General features: G+C 37.9%; 1 protein-coding gene across 2 annotated transcripts in view; it reads right to left on the reverse strand.

Moving 5' to 3' along the window:
- The window catches only part of TTC17 (tetratricopeptide repeat domain 17), a 59,489-nt gene that overhangs the window by 25,142 nt on the left and 13,455 nt on the right, over nt 1-20,892 (reverse strand). Inside the window, exons 2-16 of one of the 2 annotated variants that reach the window (XM_061998197.1) lie at nt 18,817-18,906; nt 17,279-17,448; nt 16,315-16,426; nt 15,069-15,200; nt 14,293-14,402; nt 13,877-14,021; nt 13,356-13,495; nt 12,957-13,117; nt 12,546-12,658; nt 11,181-11,321; nt 10,665-10,780; nt 9,376-9,550; nt 8,717-8,794; nt 6,431-6,655; nt 4,146-4,332 (exon numbers count right to left, since the gene is read on the reverse strand). In XM_061998197.1, the coding sequence (XP_061854181.1) occupies nt 4,146-4,332; nt 6,431-6,655; nt 8,717-8,794; nt 9,376-9,550; nt 10,665-10,780; nt 11,181-11,321; nt 12,546-12,658; nt 12,957-13,117; nt 13,356-13,495; nt 13,877-14,021; nt 14,293-14,402; nt 15,069-15,200; nt 16,315-16,426; nt 17,279-17,448; nt 18,817-18,906 (2,095 nt within the window). The remainder of the gene's footprint in view (nt 1-4,145; nt 4,333-6,430; nt 6,656-8,716; nt 8,795-9,375; nt 9,551-10,664; nt 10,781-11,180; nt 11,322-12,545; nt 12,659-12,956; nt 13,118-13,355; nt 13,496-13,876; nt 14,022-14,292; nt 14,403-15,068; nt 15,201-16,314; nt 16,427-17,278; nt 17,449-18,816; nt 18,907-20,892) is intronic. The other variant, XM_061998196.1, reaches the window with a different exon arrangement.

A 20,892-nucleotide genomic window follows, 5' to 3' on the forward strand; every position in this document is an offset into this window, starting at 1 on the left:
AAAATGCCACAGAAACAACCCCAAAGGCATTAGTTGGATAATCTTCTACAGATCTTATCACATGATAAAAGCTATTTGCATTTTTGAAAGCCATAAAGGTGTGCAAAACAAATCCTGGTAGTGCACTATTTCAGTATCAGGCAAAAATAATGCTGCCTTTCCCTACTAGCTTGAAAAGCAACACAAAGCCAAAGTATCTCACTGCTGCAGCTCTGAGAGCTGACCATGTTTTTACACCTCTTGGTATCTACCAAGCAACCCAAGGTCTCTGCTACTTAGCATGCTTGAGGAAATGCCTTTAAAGACAACAGCTGATAATTCAGAAGCAACATCATTAACACTGACAGGTCACCTCTAGAAGGATTTTCCACCATAGGAAAGCCTGTAACAATGAAGTCTTGCAACCATTTTCTCAGTTATTTGGGAATAAGGCACTATATGGGCTGTTGGTCCAAGTAATGGAGGCACATGTAGCCCTGCAGCACTGTTGCTGTGTAGTATCCATATTGGTTGCAACTGACTGAACTGCAGTTGCCTAAAACTGATCATAGGTGATAGTTGTACTAAATTTTAGACACCTTGCACTCCTTCTTTATAAGAACAAAATTCACCAAACACCTTTGCAGATTTAGAAATCCTTTTACAATGAAACCAAACATTTATATAAACTTCAATATTGAAGACAGAAGTTAAATAGAGAAGTGTTGGTCTGAGATTTTGAATTCCTCATTTGCAGGAAGTGACTTGGGTTTGAAATACAGATTTCTATATAGAACAAGGTAAGTTAGGAAAAACAAGTAGCAGGTGACAGTACAGACAGGAGCATATAAGCAAGCATCCAACAAGTCAGCATTAGTGCACCATGCTTCCAAAATCCAGCGCTAACAGCAAGCGTCCCAACACACTTGAGAAAATTCCTATTCCAGCTATTTCACATATACCCAGCACATAAAGTCATCAAAAAATCAGACCATGAATTCAGGTTTCTGAACAAAAATCCCACTGACCCTTTGCTGGATTCTGCTGAGAGCTCATGGCAGTAGAGGAAGGAACTCTAAGTCTCACCAGTTGGTTCAGTTCTTGTGATAGAGGCTTTTGACACACAGCCATCACATGAGCCTACAAGCCAAAGCACAGGCAGCCCTACTACTGTTACTTTCAGAAATGCTGAATGAATGCTTATCAAAACAAGAGAGTAAGCCAGAGATACCTGATGTTCCAATGTCTTGCTGATTTTTTCAGCGTAACAGATCAACCTCCAAGGACAGAAGTAGTTGTGGCACGCCATCAGGTGCATAATAAGAAAAGGACAACCTACACTCAATGATCAGATGTCCCCAAGCAGCAACATATGATGTGAAAGGCTGTGGAAATCTCCTAAGTAACCATTCAGTGACATCAGGATACATTCAATTCATGCATTTACTAAATATGCTGCATGAGCTCTGTACCTAAAACCCCACTCAGAAAGGTGTGTGAAAGTAGTGGTCAGTTTGCATCTTGTCATCAAAACACACCTTCCAGTCTGTCATAAAGCTAAGGAAGAGCAGATTATGTCCTTTCATGAATCTTGTAAGTCTGCATGACATTAACAGTTGAACAAACACAGTAATTGCAACAGGTAATGTTAAATATCAGCATCTAAACACAGCTTGCATTTGTTAGGATCTATGTAGTGGCTGAATAATTGCAAATATTGTTGCATTATGTATGTAAGGTCAAAATTCAAACGTAGTAATCTTTTTTGAATTGGTTTTTTTTTTGGACTGAAGGGATGAACAGGAGACTCCCAAAATTTCAGGAGACTAATTTCTGGGTATGCATTATTGAAGTAAATGTGGTTTTGGAGACTCAACCTCACTTTCACCCAGCCCATCAGTTGAAATTTACATTGGGGGAAAAAATATTTCCCTGAACTTTATGAAAATAAGATAGACAGATCTACCTTTCCATTTCTGAACTCTGAGTTTAGACTTAAATCACAAATCATTACCAAGGTTGAATTAACCAGTATGTTTATTTTACACTCTGGACAAGAACGTACAAAGAACATTTCCACTACTTGTCAGGTTCATACTTTCAGGTTTCTTGCACTCAGACAAAAGGTGACCTAGAGAATATTAGAAATAGAAATGAAAAAGAAAGAAGTATTTAAGACAGGAAAAGTCTTAGGAAAAGGCAAAAATACAGAGTGATACACTTAAATACTGTAATACTAAAATGTAATGAGCAAACTAATATGCTAAGGCATATTCAGCTCTCTCGACTCAGTTGCCTCACAGATTTCTTTAACAAACAAAACCAACCCCAATGTACCAGATGAATATGTTCACACTCAATTTGTTAAGCTGTGGTCAAACCAGCAAAAAAGGAAAGGGAACACTTTTCTCATAAGCACTTTTGAAACGGGTTTCTCCTCACATTCAAGAAAAGCACATTTCCTAAACAGTGTATGTAGTAAGAGCTGATCTCAAAATGAACATCCTGGATCAGGAATCAATGCAAACAAACAGCAGCCAAAAATCAGTCAAATTAGAGGAGTATATTTTTAAGTATTACAAGTTTAAGAAAGAAAAGTATCTAAAAGAAAGATGTAAAAGATCACTTTAGGGCTCAAATACAGTCATTGCTTGTGACCATGTCAGCTCTGTGAATATACCTTTAAATTACTCTCTTCATGACTTCGAAACAGGCTGTCATTAAGGTCTGACTGGAACAGCTTTGACCTCGTGAGTCACAGCCATTTTTAGAGGTGATCTTAATAAAAAGTCAATGAAGAGGAGATTTTAATAAAAAGTAAACATACATTGACTTTCTTTTTTTTCCAGAACAGCGAAGGTGTCTCATGATGCAGTGTGCCAGTGCCACTGCTGCTGCTGTGATCTGAATGGCAGTCTGAGGTTCAGAGACTCGACGGAAGGTGCCAGTGTAAGAGCTGATACTATGGCAGTCAGTAAGAGACTCATCAGCTGGGCTGTAACGCCGCTTACTACACAATGTTTAGCCAAACAGCATTCACTTCTGTGAATGTCAATCAGAACAAGAATGCCTAAGACCATAAAATATAACGTTCTAATGGAACAGTCCCGGAATTTCACCTACAATGGCATTATCCATATTGTACCAGGAGAAATGATGGCCTCCAGTCTATGTTTAGACAGGGTAATTCGGGATGCTAAATCAGAGGAGGCTTCTCCAGGTCTGTCCACTGGAGTGGGAATTAAAAGAAATTAAAAGGAAGTCCTAGCAATAGTAAAAAATGAAAAGCATTTCCCTCATGTGAGGTTTTCTTTAAAAACAAAGGAAACATTAGAAGAAAAGAAACTTAGCAACAATCTGAGAAGGGATTACAAAATATATTCATGATCGTTCCTCAAGATTGCTCATGAGCAGCACATTTGCCATATGCAAGTACAGACCAAATATTTAAATATTCAGTGGGATTCACTGAAATGAAAGAATCCATCTACAAAAGCTATTATTGGGTTTCTTTAAATACAAGCAGCTACTAAGGACAATAAAGCATTCTATCTCAAATACTTTGAAATATTTCCTGGGGAAAGGTTGGGTTCAAAGTCATTCTTCTTAGAGATTTTTGGAGGGTTAAGAGCAGTGACCACATACCCTATATAAACAAAATACTGATGATGCAAGGTCTGCTCTGTAAAGACTGAAGACTTGAAAATGACATCCAAAGAACTGCACACATTAAAAGGGTATAAACCAAAACTAAACTGCTCTTCATCAAATTCTTCAGCTTAAAGAAAATGTATCTATTTGACTGTAATTTTAAGGGATGTACTGTACTAGCAGTAGTAGCTGTGCACTTCCATAAATATGGAATCCAGCATTCCTCTTTTACCAGTAAGAGACACTGGTGAGGTTGTTAAGGTATTACTGACATACTCAGGAAGTAATCTGCACTCAGTGGCAGCCCTCTAGATACTTTAAGAAGGCATCCTCAGCACTTCGTAATGGACTGTAACCTTTCCATTAAAAACAGTGCCTCAACCTTGGATCTTACAGGGACTGTAACACAAAAGGGAGAATCTTTGGAAAAAAAAGGAATCATGAATTTCAGGTGCAACACCGAAGGCAAACAGACATTAATTTCACTTGTGGTCCATCTTTCAGCAGGTGCTTACCACTGCACACAGAAGAGGTGATGTTGTACAGAAAAGGGTAAAACTGCAAACAGCGGATCATCTTCAGGCTGCTCTCACACTCCAAGCACTTGGTTGTCAAACTGAGTGCATGTCTGAAGGCCTGCAGGGCTCCACTAATGTTGTTCAGAGCCAGATATGCATTTCCTAGGCTCAAAAATGTCAGGGGCTGCAAAGAGAAAAGCAACATACCCCAGGATAAGTATGCTCACTGTTAAAAATTGAAGCCAACTAGGAACAAACCTTGTCAATCCACACCCTCCCAATTATGGCTGAAAAGAATTTAGAAAACTTCTTAAAGAGGGACTGCCTGTTGCTGGAATAGAACAGCTTGATGCCCTGGTGCTAAAGGGAAGCTATTTTGACACCAGGTTGTGTTAGGGATTCCATCTTCCTGCAATGAAAAACAGCTATTAAACACACACAAGCTGAAACAGAGCATTCAATACCTACTTCCAACCTGTCATAAACATAATGCTTACTGCACAGAGTAGCAAAGGACTAAACTGAAAAGCCTGAAGACATTTTACAACGATTTAAGAGTCAGCAGAAACATAAAAATGTTAATAGTGTTCTAGCAGGACAGATGCATTTCATTTGTCAAGAGTGTTTAGGATTTACTTGAGCAGAACTAGCTTACTGAAAACATCGATGTCACACTCGCTTAGGGGTATACATTCCCGTTTACTTTCAGTTCTTTATAGAATGTAGTATTTTTGTCCACTGCTTTTGGCTAGTCTCCCTGAAATACAGATTTTTTTTTCAAAGTACAAAATATAAACACCTTTTTCACTGGATAGGACTTAATTACCACTTTAATATAGGCACACAGCAAAGCATTAGATTCTGTTTGTTGACTGAAAAGTCCTTCATTCACACAAAGTCATTTGCTGCAATTAACAGTATAATGCTGGAATAATGACTATAATATTGCAATTTAGCAGTCAGTTTTTTTCCACTGAACTAATTTTACATTCATTATTTGAAAATGTGACTGATCAGCAGCTTAAGATTATTCAAACTCATTTTAGCTTGTATTATTAAACACCATTTAGGAAAAGATGCAAGCTGAGCAATGGGATACTTCTTTTTAAAAGCATTTCCTAATGCAGCACATCCTTCACGCCCTTTAGCTGTAATTCATTCTAATTTGTATTTACTTTCATCATACTCCAAATACTATGCAGGTAAAAACTTTCCTGCCAGATTTTTTGATATAACAGGTATCTGAGAATGCCCGAAACAAATAGGAGCAGGCATTATAATGAAGAGGTGTGACTCACCAATATGTTCAAAGAAAAGCCCTACCCACACAGCTCCGTCCTTAGGATCCCCTTCAAACCTGTGCTTTCAAACATTCTCCTTAAGGCACGTTATTCAAGGATAGTTCTCTTCTGTAGTTCCTTTTTGCAGTCGTATCTGCCACCCAAATGGGCAACAATCACCCAACTTTTTCCTGAATGTTACATTGGAAAGGCATTTCCTGGTTTCAGCTTTCTTGTGTGATAAGATGGCTGGTGGCTCAGGAGGTTTAAGCTCTCTGTTTATCTAACTACATAGAGAGATGCTCAGGAAAAAGTCACTCAAACTGAAGCATCTCAAATATAAGACAAAAATGACTTCCTAGAGGAAAAGGTGTCCCCCACTACATTCCCCAGTAGTTTAAATTGCACTCACACAGTAGTTTCAACAGTTCTACAGAAACTTTCCTACCTGACACAGGTGACAACCTACAAAATGTTTATAATTCAGAAATACAAAAATCTTTTTCAATCTATGATTGAAGTCAACAAACAACTAGAGCACAGCTTTTCCTCTACACACACAGATGAAATCTAGGGACATATAAAACAGTACACATAAAAAGGTCAAGTGGCACTGAAAGATGTGTTTGCAGCCAAAGAACTTGGTCCATACATGCTATCATAAGGGTCTTAAAAATCAAGATACAATGCTGACAGCATCAAGGATCTCTGTTTTAGACAAAAATGTTGCCATAACATCAGGATCAGACTCCTTGGAGCCACAGGTTTGGGGAGGCAAAAAGCCTGTCATTTGTTTCAGAAGACCTTCTGCTCTAGATGTTTATATGCTCAGCAACCAGTATCACTCCCAGTGCTATCAAGAATTTAAATGAAAATTAACTCCTGTTGCAAATCACAATCTGGAAGTAGAATTGCAGGCACGGGTAAGTAAACACCATGCATTTAGAAAATAATGAAGGAAAAGACACTCACTGCTGAAAAACACAGAATGCATCATCTTACCTCGGAGGCATTGATGGCCAAAGCCTTCAGCAGGAGCCTGCTGGCATCCAAATGAAGACCATAATGAATCAAGAGGTTAGCAAGATTGACCAGAGGGATGTCCTGATACTCATTTGGAGCCAAATTAAATGCTTTTTGCAAGCAGGTGATAGCAAAGGTGCTATTTCCAACTGCACGCCAGTACAATCCAGCTTCATTAAGCACAAGCCATAGAGGATCTTCCAGCTATAGGAGAGTCAGGGAAAAAGATGAAATCACCCAAAAAATAGGTGACTCTGTGACTGCTGCTCAAATTAATGCCATTTACAGTCTGAACTGTAATGCATTAGCAGCTGTTGCCCACACTCTACTCATGATTGCCTTTCATCATGACCATGAAACCCCTTAAAATATCCAAATGATAATGATTAGCTATTTCTGAGCCACTTCAGAGACTTAAAATTACATGACTACAGATGTATGTAGAAATGTTACAACTGGAAAGTCAGGTAGCTTTTAATTTGTAGTTTGATGTTTTTCTAGGTCTCATATCCAACATCAATTTAAGGTTTCCAAGTTGCTTTTTCTTAGTCATCTATTTGTCTTACGAAAGTTGACAAGTAACACACATTAAATACTGTTTAAAGATTATAAAAAACAAGCAATGCTCCTTTCTCCTCTTTCACCTGTGACAGAAAAACACACACTCATCCTAGCAGAGAAAAAGCAACTTTAAAATACTGACAGGTTGACAGAGCTATGTAAAAGACCCACTTTCAGATGGAGGACTCTGAAATGGTTTAGAAACACTTACATTCTAGATTCTAATGTTTTCACCATCCCATGTTACCCAATTCTTACAAAGAATTTAAAGCATAAAAGCAAGAACTGAAATTAATGTCCCATCTAACCTATAGGTCTGAAGCCCAAATGCACACACAAGTAGGGATCATGCAGCAAGGATTAAAGGAGCCCGTCTGATAAGGATCTATACAGTAGTGTTGTAATTAATGTAATACAGCTGGTAAGACAAATATTATGTTAAAAAAGTTCAGAAAAAAGATTTTCTTCCAGATTTTAAAAATAACCTCAGACAGGAGGCTTCTAGCTATGGTTCAAAATGAACTGAAAGATATCAATAGGATACAACACTTCTTTTTTTCAGAGTACCTTAAATAATCATAGAAAGGTAGAGTTGGAAGGGACCGTTAGAGACCATCTAGTCCAATCCCCAAACAATCTAGAGGAGTATTTATTTATTACTCCATTTTTGCAATGCATATACTAATGTTAATCACATGTTATTCATGCCAAACTCCTCACTAGATTACACTCCATACACAGGTCTCAATGAGCCTTCTTTAACTAAATCCTCAGCAAGACATTAGCACTTTGCTTTCCCCACCACAGTGGTGGTCCTGCTCTAGAATGTTTATCATCAGCAGAACAGTGATGATACAACAGTGTTCTTACATCAGCATCTAAGTGACCAAGAGCTTCAGACTTTTACCATGAAGGCAACAGGATACTACAGTTAAAACCAAAACACCTATGCAGTGCAACAGTAATACATTAGACACGAATAAGACTGTTCTGAACAGCATAATAATAGGAATCTACTCCTACTGTTAATTTTTCTTCTGGCTAAGTCAGATGCATGTAGTAAGTGGTACTGATTTTAGACTAAAAACAATACATACATAAACTGCCTTCACACAACTTGAGAAATATCAGCTTGACATGTCAAAAAGAGTCAACCTCTACCTCAATGCTTCCTGTCACTTGCCTTGTGATGACTCTCAAGGGCCCCACGCAAGATGGAGGTGGCATTCCACAGGGTGTTATACAGATGCACATTCTTTGCCCCAGAGTGCTAATTATCCTGACAGAAGATTGGCAGAGGGCTGGTTTCTTTGGGGGAGAAGGCAGGGTAGTGAGGAGGAGGAGGAAGCGCAAAAGGCAGGCACGCAGGGAGGGGTGAAAGACAGAGGAGCAGTTCCAAGCTCAGTTAAGCAAGTGTCTGCTAAGGTTAGCTAATGTATTAGCTACTCCTAATGCAGTGTACATGCTGTTCCAAGTCCTACAGTCAGAACAAGAACTACAGGGCTATTTGGTCCACACTAAGCTAAATTAAAGGGACACCTCTATGTTTCTACTTTACTTGTAAACATAAAGTTAGTTTCATTTCAGTTGCAGGCGGCAAATAAGTTAATTTCTTGACCATCACTGGCTGACTTCTTCAGAAGTACAGAAACCAGCCTCAAATAAGAACTTGGTCTTGACCTCATGCTAGAGATTCTGACATACCTTTCTCATGGCGTGATCTAGAAACGCTCCTATCTTGGCCTGGGTCGCAGTTTGATTGTTGATACGAGAATGCAAAACCTGAATAAAGATTTTTAGTGGGTTTTTAAAAAACAACCAAATACATTTTACAGTACATATCTACATGGGTCATTCAAGTATCACTTCCCTAAGGCTTACTTTTAGTAAAGAGAGGATTAAATAAAAATGAAAATAAATTGTATGTAAAACATGTGAACATGTGACAATGTTCATGGGAACATGTAAAAATCAAAGCAGCCCACTTCCAGAAAGCGTCGAGAAGGACTAATCTCAGTCTAAAGTCACCAAATGGGTAGAATGCAGTAGTTACTAGAAATCCCAAGAAGATGAATCATGTCAAGTGACAGCTAGAAGTTTTTAAATAAAGCTAAAATTTCAAATAGTCAATGAAAATTCCTATACTCCGTGCTTTTGGTTAGCATTTAAACGAAGTCAAACAAGTCTTATGCTGAGTGACAAGTTCTTCCTTTCCCCAGCCCCCTTACAAAACACCTTTCTTGGAAGTACTGATTAGCTTATGACATGAATTAGTTTTTTAAATATCAGAATCTGAGTTCTGATTAAGGCACTAAAAGGAGAACTTTAAAACAGAAGAGAATCAAGACAAAAATAACTCTTACTTGTCTTGCTTGGTCATCTGGCATCTTGAATTTCAAATCTAGATTACGGTCTAGCTCCTTGACTAGCACGTTTAGAGATTCGTTGTTACGAGCATCAGTAATGGAAGAACAGTCTGGTGCCTGGGATTCTTCATGCCCCAGAGTATCTGTTGGGATACTCAGGATTGACTGGACTCTAGCAATAAGGAGAGCCAAGACACATTAACAGCATATGTTGCATGCTACTGATCTATAAACAGAATCAGCTATTTATCAACTGACAAAACTCATATTGTAGACATGTCAACCAACAGAGTTCAAGGACCACCATTCCCTTGAAAAGTTATTAATAAGCTGTATACTTTCCCCATCTTTAAGCATGGAATACCTGTAAATAATGCAGTAGAGAGAAGACACAGAAGGTCCTCATATTACAGTAATAAGGATTGTATGCAGTTTAAGACTAAACAGGTAAGTGAAAAAGAAACTGCTAAAGTCTTTTAAGCTAAAGTTTGATTACAGCAACATAAAGAAGCAGCCAAATTATTTGGGAAGAACATTCTCAGGTGAAGAGTTTTTTTTTTCTTAAAGGAAGCTTCAGAACATTTGTGGATGGGAACTTTTTCTTTAACAGATGTTCAATACTACAATTATACTGACTAGGAGAAGGTTTTCTTACTGTCACTGTTATAATGATAAGCGACAAGGGTATTACGAAATTGCATTAATCTATCTAACACAGCTATTGCAACATACACACATTTATTTTATCCCATGTAATAATAAATATTACTGACTATTCCACAACAAAGACGGTTTTCCACCACTGTTCAAAGGAACAATCCAGGGCTTTGTATTCCCAATATTTTTTTTAGCATTTTCTGTTCTTCACAACTTTCTGTTATTGTAACTAAAGCTAAAAGGATATATGCAGTGTGCAAATGTCAACTGCAGTTACTAAGCAGATATTCACCTCATTTTCCCTCTCAAAGTCTTTAAAAAAATATTCTTTGTAAGATATTCAGACTTGTGCTTAAAAACTCATCCTTTTAGTTATACTGCAGATATTTCATGTATTCACCTTGTACTATCAGTCTAAGAAGAAGAAGCACTGTGAAATAGAATCTGTTCCAGTTAGAGCAAAGATAACAATAAAGAAAACATCCTCCTTCTGTGGAACGTCCAGAGAAAGAGATCTGAACAGATCTGTGCTGCTGATTACTAATTGCATCTATCCTCTGAGAAAGAAAGTACTCATTAAGCTGTTACTGTGAAAGTGTACAAAACAATCATTAAAAATCAAGACTTGCCTGAATCCCCTGTTTTCTGGAGGCAGGAAATAAGTTGGCAGTTCTTCTGGATCAGGAATTTTGGGGAAAGATTTCATGCACTCTGATCGCTGAGGCCAAACAATATGCTGTTTGTCCTAAGGAGGAAAGAACATTTTTATATACTAATTGAAAAGGTAATAAGATCAACATAGAGAATAGTCTGAAGGAAAAAAAAAAAGAGCAGAGATCTTTTAAACTATTATTTTCCCATCTCAATAGTTTGGTTTTCTATCTTTACTTAGCTGTACTGCTTTATTTGCAGCAGGTGTTTATAAAAGTAGCTAAGAGCAATCTCCTCTGTGCTGTAGTAGAGTTTCAAATGATGGGAAACAGAGAAAGATGCTTATATGTCAAAGGAATTCAGAATGCTACATTCTCCAGTGTTGCCACACATCAAAACTGAAGCCCAAATGCTAACATGTTTCATACATGCAAAGACAAGAGTCACTCTTTCACAACTCCTCTTTGAGGGCAAAGATTCTCCTCTTCACTCACTCTATTGGATTCTACACTCCATACAGAAACTACAGAATGAGCAACAGGGGAAGGCTGCAAAGACTGGCTGTGGTCACTTTGGTTTGCACGAAGATCCAAATTCACAGATGTCATACTAGATGTTGAAGAGTCTTCACCAAACTAGAAACAACAGAAAAACAATATTTAATAAAAAGATGGTCTATTATTGGCTGAATTTCTGCACATTATTTTTCTTTCCCCACAGCTAACATTTCTAATTATAATGTGCAGAACATCCCAGAAGAAAACATGGCATTATTAAAAATACCAATTCCTGTTTCTTAAATTAGTTAAGAGGAAACTCCAGAACGTATTCCACAGTGCAAAATAAACAAAGCCACAATCTTTATTTGTTGTCCTAATACAGCAGAGGTGTTGCTTGGGTGGCTTAATATTGGAGTTTCGGTATTAGTAATTACCTTGCTTTCAAAACTTCTCTATCTTCCTGTATCAGATTTCCTTGGTGCACTAATTCAAGACAATCAGCAAATACTCACAAAACCAGGCTAACACCTTATTTTTTGGCTGCAAAAGCACTCGCTAGATTCAACACCATTGAGCGCTGCTCTTTCATCTGTTAATTCACAGAAACGTAGAATTGCTTATATTATGGAGCATGTAACAATGTAATAAAAGAAACTATGACCCATTTTAAGGCTGTAGAGGTGATTGATACAATATTGTTTTAAGCATACTTTTAAGCTAAATATTTCACTAAAGAGTAATACTTGTTCCATATACCACACGTACATCAGAAAAGAAAACTAACTCCTTAGAAAACCTCTTTATTAACAGTAGCTGCTCAGTGCTTTTACATGGCCTCTCTGAAAGAAACTGAATTGGAAAATTAAACATGTTATGCTGCTAGCAGGCCTGAAATGTAGTATGTTTATGTATGAGAAAGCTATGTATGTAACTCCTCAAGTGAGGATTCTTGCACTTTCTAGAAAGAAATACATGGCTACTCTACTGCCGGTTGAAAAAACACAGGAGTCGATCTTGAAGTGGCTGGTAACTGATAGGAAACTAAGACTTTGTACTAAACCTAAGTTTTTAAACTCAAATTGTTTTCCTTAGAAAAGAGAACAAAGTCTTACAAAACAACCCTCTAAACTTCCATAATCCACAGTTGATCTCAGCTTGTATTACTAGCAAAACAAACTGACATGAAATACTTCACACTCTGCAAAAGAGACCAAATTGTTTCTTCCCGTAATTAAGACACCCAAAATGTAACCCCTTTGTCAAGCCTCAAAAAAAACCCCAAAACAACCCAAGGAACTATTCTGCTAATAAGGCAAATGGGATGCAACTTAAAGCAACTGTATCAATTTAGAGACACACCTGAACATATTCCACATTTTCAAAGATGTCTCCACGGTGATAACGAACTGGCTGGTCCCACTGGCAGTGCAAGCTATGCTGCTGGTTGCCCAGTCTACAAATCTGATGGTTCCCTGCAGAGCACAAAACATTTATTTTTCTACTGGAAAGTGAGATTTCTGAGGAGACAAAGACAGCATACAGTCAACTCCTCCACCCCCACTCAGTCCATCTTTTTATTTGAAACTTCCATCTTCCAACTACTTGGATAAATCCCTGTTCAAGAACATCCTGCAATCCCTTGTTTTAATAAGTAAAACAAGACAGCAACTCAGGGCCATCTTTATACATAAAGAAGTCATGTCCTGACATTAATCTGAATGTGCACAGTCCTTCATTGCTACAATGAACATGAACTCTAAAAAGTGGTACCTAATTGAGCTTCTTTCGCCATCTGCGTTTCGTGAATGATGTTCCTCAAGATTTGTTCCTCCTGGATGAGCTTGTACTTGTCTAAAACATCTTGTTGCCTAAGGTAATGGTCATGCTGCTTCTGATATTCCTTCAATTCATTTAATGTTCGTTGAAGTGATCTTGAAAATTCAACAGTAGAAAAGATTTACATGGAATGCTTTTTAAATATCAGCTTGAAATGTTGCACATTTTCAACTTTTAAGGTTTTTAATGTATTCTTATGAGTAATTTTATTGCATGGTCAAAGAAATACAGGAAGTTAAAAATCACTATTCTATTTTAAATGTAAACAATTGCTGCAACACAATACCAATAGTGAGACTGTATGAATCGCCAGTAGGATGCTCCTTCAGTTACCTATGCTGGGCTTCCAATTTTTGCTCAAGTTTTTGCTGACAGAGGACAGCATGCTTCCTTTTCACAGCTTGCTCAAACCCTGGTTTGGCCTGTAGAGCATGATCATAACACAGGACTGAATGGTTGTACTCTCCAAGCATCTGGAGAACGACAGAGAGAAGGAATGAGCCGTTGTTTGGTCATAGTTCTAAAAAAAATGTTTCAGTTTTCAAGAAATCATTAATTCCAATTTTAATTTGTAGTTACAAGCAGACTGTCACTTTTTAAACTCACGCCATTATACCTACTAAAGAAAGGCTGCAGGAGAATTTCCCTGGCATTTACTTCCAAGTGCAGATAAAAACCTTTGCTGAAAGGGAGACTTTTGGATGAAAATATCTTGACAGAATCTTAAACCTTAAGCGCAAAATGCATGTGAAAGACAAGACACATTGTAGAGAGTAAATCATTACAAGTCAAGCCAGAAAGACTACATAATGTTTCATTTTCTGTAAGTCTTGGAAAATAAAGATAGTATTTACTGCGTAGATATTTCCCAAAGTGTAATAGCTGGTAAAGAAGTCACTGTAATCCAGAGCTGCATGGACCACAATAGCTGCATCTGCAGAGAAATGAGCCCGGTGCAGAATATTTGCCAAATTTACCAGTGCAATATCTTTATTTTGCCTAAAAGAAAAAAAAACAGAAATGAAAAGAAAGGACAATAAAGAGGTCAGGCTGTGTAAGAATCATGCATAAGGACACATGGATTCGCCAGCCACAGATTAAATACGTACCTTGACAGAAAAATGTCTAAACTATATGCTATACCATGCCTAGTGCAGCACATGAATTATGGATTATTTCTTAGTATACAGTCTCAGAAACTAAAACCTGCTTACTACTTAGGATAACTAGAAAAGCAATCCGAAAAGAAATCTTTATGAGCAATTCTTACCTTGAAGAAAAATGAAGGGCACGCATGGCACATTCTACCACTTGGTATGGCTCATTCTTTATTCGCCAGTAAAAAGAAGCCATATTGTAGAGTACCCAGGAAGAAGAGTTCTGCAGTGAAGAGAAACACATGGACTCTACTAACACATGAACTGAACAGTTAATCGGGGCTTTCATTACTGTGGGATAGAAAGCTGAGCCCTAAAACCTGCTCCAAGTTATCCCCTTCCTCTGGAAAGCTGCCATTTAGCAATAGTTGTGAATGTTAAGGAAGAATGAACTAGCATATAAATGCATTAGAGAAACAGAACTTCTGCCTTTCAGACAGGTAACAACTCAAAATGAGAGAAGTGACCATAGTTTAAGCATCAGCAGCTTAGCTGGAGTTCAATGAGAGCTCCTATATCCTGCAGGAAGGCATTTAATCATACACATTTCAGTGCTATTGTTTCTTCTTTATTCTTTAAGTACCTCCAGTATTGTTTAAAAGCTCTTATTAGCTTGACAGAGCAACGAATGAGGCTTGCCAGACCATGAAAATACACAAAATAATTAAAGGTGACAGTAAATATCTATTTACTGGCTTTGCTGATGCCTTCTACTTCTGCTTGCCTGGCAGAAAACATTTTTATAGTCTGCCTTTTGTAATTGAAATGCAAACCAAAACATATACACACAAAACTAGTACTGGAGCTCACTGCATGCACCAGGCATATCTAATCTCAGGAGACCTTTCTAGCATTGTTTTTGTGTGTACATAAGATTGAAGTTTCATACCTTCATCAGCCCATCATAAATACGATGACCTATTTCCTCTATACTTCTTCCCAGCCTCCGTGATAAGTATGTGAAGATTGGATCTTCCTTAGGTAATAAGGGTGCAGAAAGATTCACTCTTTCTTGGACACCCTAAAATAAAAATTGAATATAGGTATTTGCTGACACTTTTAGGAAAAGTAGAGAAATATACACAAGAACATGACTTCTAGGAAAGTTTACAGCTTGGTTATTTTACATTCCTTTCATCCTTCTGTATCAAGATCAAGGGACTTGACAGGATAATGTCACCTTTGACAGATTAATAGTATATATCATTAAGGACAGAAGCAGCCAAAAGCTGCTTCTGCTTGGGAATGCTAAAGGAGAAACATTAATTTCTGGTAGCACTATGCAACTGGCAGCTATTGATTTCACCAATGACTGCTGAAGCATTTAACTTATGTTTGTCAGGTTACCTGCACAATATGGAAGTGTCCCTACATCTCCTCTCCTTTCCTTCCCCAACAACAAACTCCTTTCAAAAGCACATCCAGACTCAGGAACAGAGATTAAAAAAACCCATCAGCTCCTGTTTTGTCCATAAGAAAATCATTATTTGTAGACAAAGTTATTCTGAATATTTGTAGTACAATAAATATCAAGATCTAAGCACTAAAGTTGCATCTACTTTAGAAAATTTGCACACGTGATGCTGTTGACAACAAATAATTTTTGCATGGTGCTTCCACTGTAACCTTTCTAAAGCAGATAAACCTCCTACTAGTAAAGAACAACTACCTCATTCTCCGTGTTCGAGCTTGGCATTCAGATGCCAAACAGTCAGTCAACGATGTTAGGACATGCTGACAAGACCACAAAGTAGTTTTCTGACCGTGAATCTTCACCCAGTGTAACAACCCTGTTCAGCACTCATCAGTGTTCAACTGAAGCAATTCACAAGCTAGAAGCATTTCCAAGGAAAGCTACCATTTTACCAAGGAAAACAAATTACTCCATTTACCTAAAAACACACTCTAAAATAAGACAACAACAAAAGAGAAACAAGATTTGTGTATCTGATGAGCTGTCCTCCTATAAGCAAGTCCCTTAATTGGGGCACAACTGTGACTTAAAAAAAAATAGTCTGAAACAGTCTTGAAAGATCACAATACCTTTCAATCTGGGGTGAGAACTGCCAGGAAGAGTTTTCTGTTCCTCTTCCTGATGGGGAAAAAAACCCCATACTTTGCATTTGCTGGCTTACCCGTAAGTGCTGGAAAGCGTGAATGCTGTATGGAAGATCTAGAACTTTTGTACAGTCTGGCTGCTGCAGGTCTGGAGGCACTGGTGACTTTGTGTCTATGTAGTCTTCAGGGCTGAGGACAGAACAACAAAATACAGCTGATTCCAGATTAAAATACTGCAAAGTTCAAAAGAGACAGTATTGCAGTTGATATAGTATTCAGGTTTGACTGTTATAAAAGCCATGTGTTTTTATGACCACATTAGATCATTTCTGATGTCTTCTCAGATTTCAGTTGTGTATCAGGATGTCATCACTATAGGATAAAGTAAATAGATTCGTATGTTTTAGAGAAAGATCCCCATTTGGATTGCCTCCAAAATGTATCAGCATCAATCTACCGTATGGCTACTATGACTCATGATCTACGTGCCAGGGAAATGGCAACGCATGCAGATCAGAAGACTGAAACAAACCAACCAACCCCAAGAATTAGTGAGAAGCCAAAATGAAAGTATCAGAGGATAAAATTTTCCCAGTTCAGGCACTCATCTGCTTATGTTAAAAAAGTAAAACTACAGACCTAAACCAGTGAGCCCTCAAGATGAATTACCAATGAGGCTAAATGTCAAGCAGACTGGACATACTTCCTCTACTTGCTAAACACAGGGGATGAAACATGACCAGAAGGTTCAACAACAGCTTGGTAATCAACAGGATTCCAGCCAAATTTCAGTCAAGGCAGTTTCCCCTAGAAGAACACATCCAGCTCAAAACACTTAAAGCACACTCAAGGAAATTCAACAGCATTTCTGTGCACACCCTTTCATATTTACTGGGAGAGGCTGTTTCAATTTTAACCCATAGTAACACAAATAAAACAGTTGTCATTTAGGGAACACTTAGTGACAGTATTTTTTTCTTTTTTGCTTGCATTTATAGTTGACTTTTTAAAAAGTTCTTAAAATATGAAGCATCTTATTACCGGATATCTTTGCTCTCTAAGGTGATGTACGTGCCATCGTACAGATCTAGGTCCCCCAAAGGCACCTTTGCTTTAATGCAGTCTGGATCCTCCTTATTATGCCTTTGTTCCAGCCCCGTGTCTCTGTCCTCATTTTCCTCTATATGAATCTTTTGAGCAACTAACTGTTTCTGTAGGAATAAAAAGACAAAGAAAAAAAAGAAGACATACTGGTAAAAGCAAACTCTATAGCTACTAGATGTAGAACAGACCAACTTTTGCCTTAAAACAAAGTCCACTTGAAGAAAATCTAAAACACTCTCTTCAAATTTTGGGAATATTTCCATATATTTTATAACATCTACACGACAGAACCTAGATACTTTCATTAGAGATAACATGACTTGAACAGGCCCTTATTTCTCCTCCTGTACCTAAAAAGATGGCTAATAGCACTCCAAATCCATCGTAGGCCATTCAGAAAATAGAAGAAGTAGTTAACAGTAGATCAGCTTTTCCATAATTGGACCCTTTTCCTCCACTGTAAGACCTCATGGAAACACTGTTACAGATTGCTAACAAAATGAACTTTCAAACTGTTTATCCAGTGATGTGGGAGGTTAATGTAAAAATTGAGACTAATTTCTATAGATCAGCTCACCATGAGCCTTAGGAGGTGCCCTTTGCCCCATAGAGCTCATACCTATTTATGAGCAGTGAGTGGGCAGGAAGTTGTATTTAATTCTCATCTAAATGTGCAAATTGAAAGCTCATTAAATATCACCAGAATGTGTATATATGAAAGAAGAAAATTTGCATTTTTAATTAAAATGTGTTCTTTACATGAGTAATTTCCACACTCACGCTCTATGTCCTGAAGAGCTTACAATTACTGTTCAATCCATAGCTGAAATCTCCACTACCACAAAAATGAGTATACCCCAATGAGAAAGGCTGGCTGAATACAGTCACACATGGGGCAGTCCTGTTTTTTCTTCTCCCATTTACCTAAAGCTACCTCTGGTGCTCATCCATCTTCCCAGATAGCTAGTTATCCTAACTAGACAAACCAAAGCTTGCACAAGAGAAAGGAGTGAATGGTCTGAAAAAAGGCTACGAGCTGTTAGCTTGCCTAGCTCACATTATATTTAAACTTTAGTTTAGGCCATTGGTTTGAAATTTATGAAAGACCTTTTCAGAAGGGTGTTCTTGGACCCTTTTTTAATAATAAAGGGCCCAAAGGAAAACAGAAGTGACCTGTTCTGTATTCTTCTGGAATACAGTAGTTCGCAACAGAATTCAGTACCTAAATGACTTGACTTAAAGGTATTAGGATTTCTGGGTGACAACAGGGAATGATGCAGCTAGGGACAATGATAACCAGTGAGCAAATCTGAGGCATAAAATTCTTGAGATCTGAAGAATTCTTCATCCTTTCACCAAAGTAGAATTATGTCAGTAATTACTTCTGTTTCCCATCTAAATTTATCACTAAAAAACCTGTGGAAAAAACCCCAATGCTGTATTTTCAGAAATTAGTACTCAAGGTTATGCTTTACCTCCAGTTCTTTGAGGTAGTTAACTGTTGTTTCTTGTCTCATTAGTATCACCAAATCATGTGGGTTCCTCAAGTTCATTGGTGAATCCACCTACAAGACATTTCAACAGTCCATCACGTAAGATTCTCTTCACCAGAGCAATTTTAAAAGGTAAGAAGTTACATTAATTCAATCAGTTTGACTGTTCAGAGGTTTTCTGGCCACTCAGCATTCATATTATGTCCACAATCTAGATCTGTACTTCAAATAACATTGTTATTTGAGAATCCAGTTCAAATAACGCTGAATTTTTAAATCTATTTTAGCTTAATCAGGCACACAAATTCTAAGTGTAAGGGGCAAGTAAATTCTCACAACAAACACTACCAAGAGCACCCACTGCTGAAATACACTGGACACTTTAAATTGCAAAAAAAATGCTTTCTTTTGTAGCTTTAAAGTTCCTCCATCATGTCCCTCAACAGGCGCAAAGTAGTTCAGCTTCAAGTCAACTCCTCCACACAACTAATTTAACACACTGGCAGAGCTTTAAGATCCATTGCCTTTGGGATTAACAGGTAAATGAACAAGTTCAATAGGTAAGTAGACAAAGACTGAAAATTCTGTTAAAGATTGTGTCTCCATAGCTCTTGCACAGGAGTTGGTGGCTCAGTGACAAGCAATGCCATAGTTACCACAGACAATAGTGACTACATACCAGACCTTTACTGGTCTCTAATTGGGCTCAGTAAGCTATGGCACTTCACAGTCGAAATAGTCCACCCTTGTCCTCATGCCAAATCAATTCTGCTGCCTGACTGGGTGAGGAGAAAGTCAATGCAGTCAAGAAGGTGATGTATGAGCAGCTGAGCTGATCCAAAGGCTTACCTCTAGGCTGGCAGCCCTATTTCATCCCCTGTGTCAGTGTGATACCAGTCAGTCCTGCATGCCAGCTCCGGTACCCACCAGCCTCTCCTACAAGCTAGTCCAAACTCAATAGCTGAACAGGATAGTTGCTTTATCTGAATAACAGGATCTGAGTAAGGATCCTATCCTCCAAAATAAATCATTTGTTCCTTTTATCCCCTTCACCTCAAAAACCCTCCTAAGGTGGTTTTGACTAAATTTGGTTAAGTATTTCTTTCCAAATCAAAAGCTGAAGTGCTTCTTTCAGGATGCAGCCATTTTGGCAGATGGCTACCTCCACAGTTACTTGAATGTAACTTATTTTCTGCCTCAGCTACTTAATTCTGTTATATCAACAAATGAATAGACAATAACAGGTGCTACTGCAACAGTTGGTTTTTACACTGAATTCGGAGATTGTGGACTTAGCTGTTGTCAATAAAAGGTGACCAAATACCCACATGATCCAGAGAACCACAGAAGATACCAAGTTAAAAACCCCTAATGATGCTGTTAGATGAAGTGTTAAGTCTACAGCACTTTAGTCAGATTTCTTGTTTCCTACCTCCCTTTGAACTACCTGCAAGCAAAACAAGTTATGTGCCAAAAGTAGCACTTATTTGCTAAAGAAATTACTGTCGTATAAGCAATTGAATGAGAGAAGAATTTACAATGAAAAGGGAAAGTTTTACTGTATTTAAAGCACTTAATAGCTCATTCCAAAATAGCACTGTTCCTCTGACAACTAAAAGCTGCTTGCATGACACTACACAGTCAATTATCAGCTTCACTTTCAGTGACAAACTGCACCTGGGGAGTGATTTTTTGCAAAAAGTTATGAAGGCACCATCATGTAGAAAGCCTTATTCTGAAAGATAAAGGATCTCAGCCTATCCTTCATTCAGAAACAGAATGATCACCAGGGACAGTTTCTGGTTTTCATTTTCAATAAAACAGTCTCACGAGAGTTAGGTCTAAATTTAGTGTCTGGGGATCTGGAGCAATCCAAAGCCAATCCAGCATGCAGGGGCTGACAGAAAAACACCACAAGTACCAAATTCCTATCAACTATTAACCTGGCAGCAGAAATCAAATCAAACCAATCAAACTGCAATGTCACTGAATTAATTTATGAAGTGATGTCAATCCACCAAGAAACCATCTCAACTTAAGCAGCATGCATGATATTTT

The sequence above is a fragment of the Colius striatus genome, chromosome 6 (genome assembly GCF_028858725.1).
Source record: "Colius striatus isolate bColStr4 chromosome 6, bColStr4.1.hap1, whole genome shotgun sequence".
In the NCBI taxonomy this organism is placed as follows: Eukaryota; Metazoa; Chordata; class Aves; order Coliiformes; family Coliidae; genus Colius; species Colius striatus.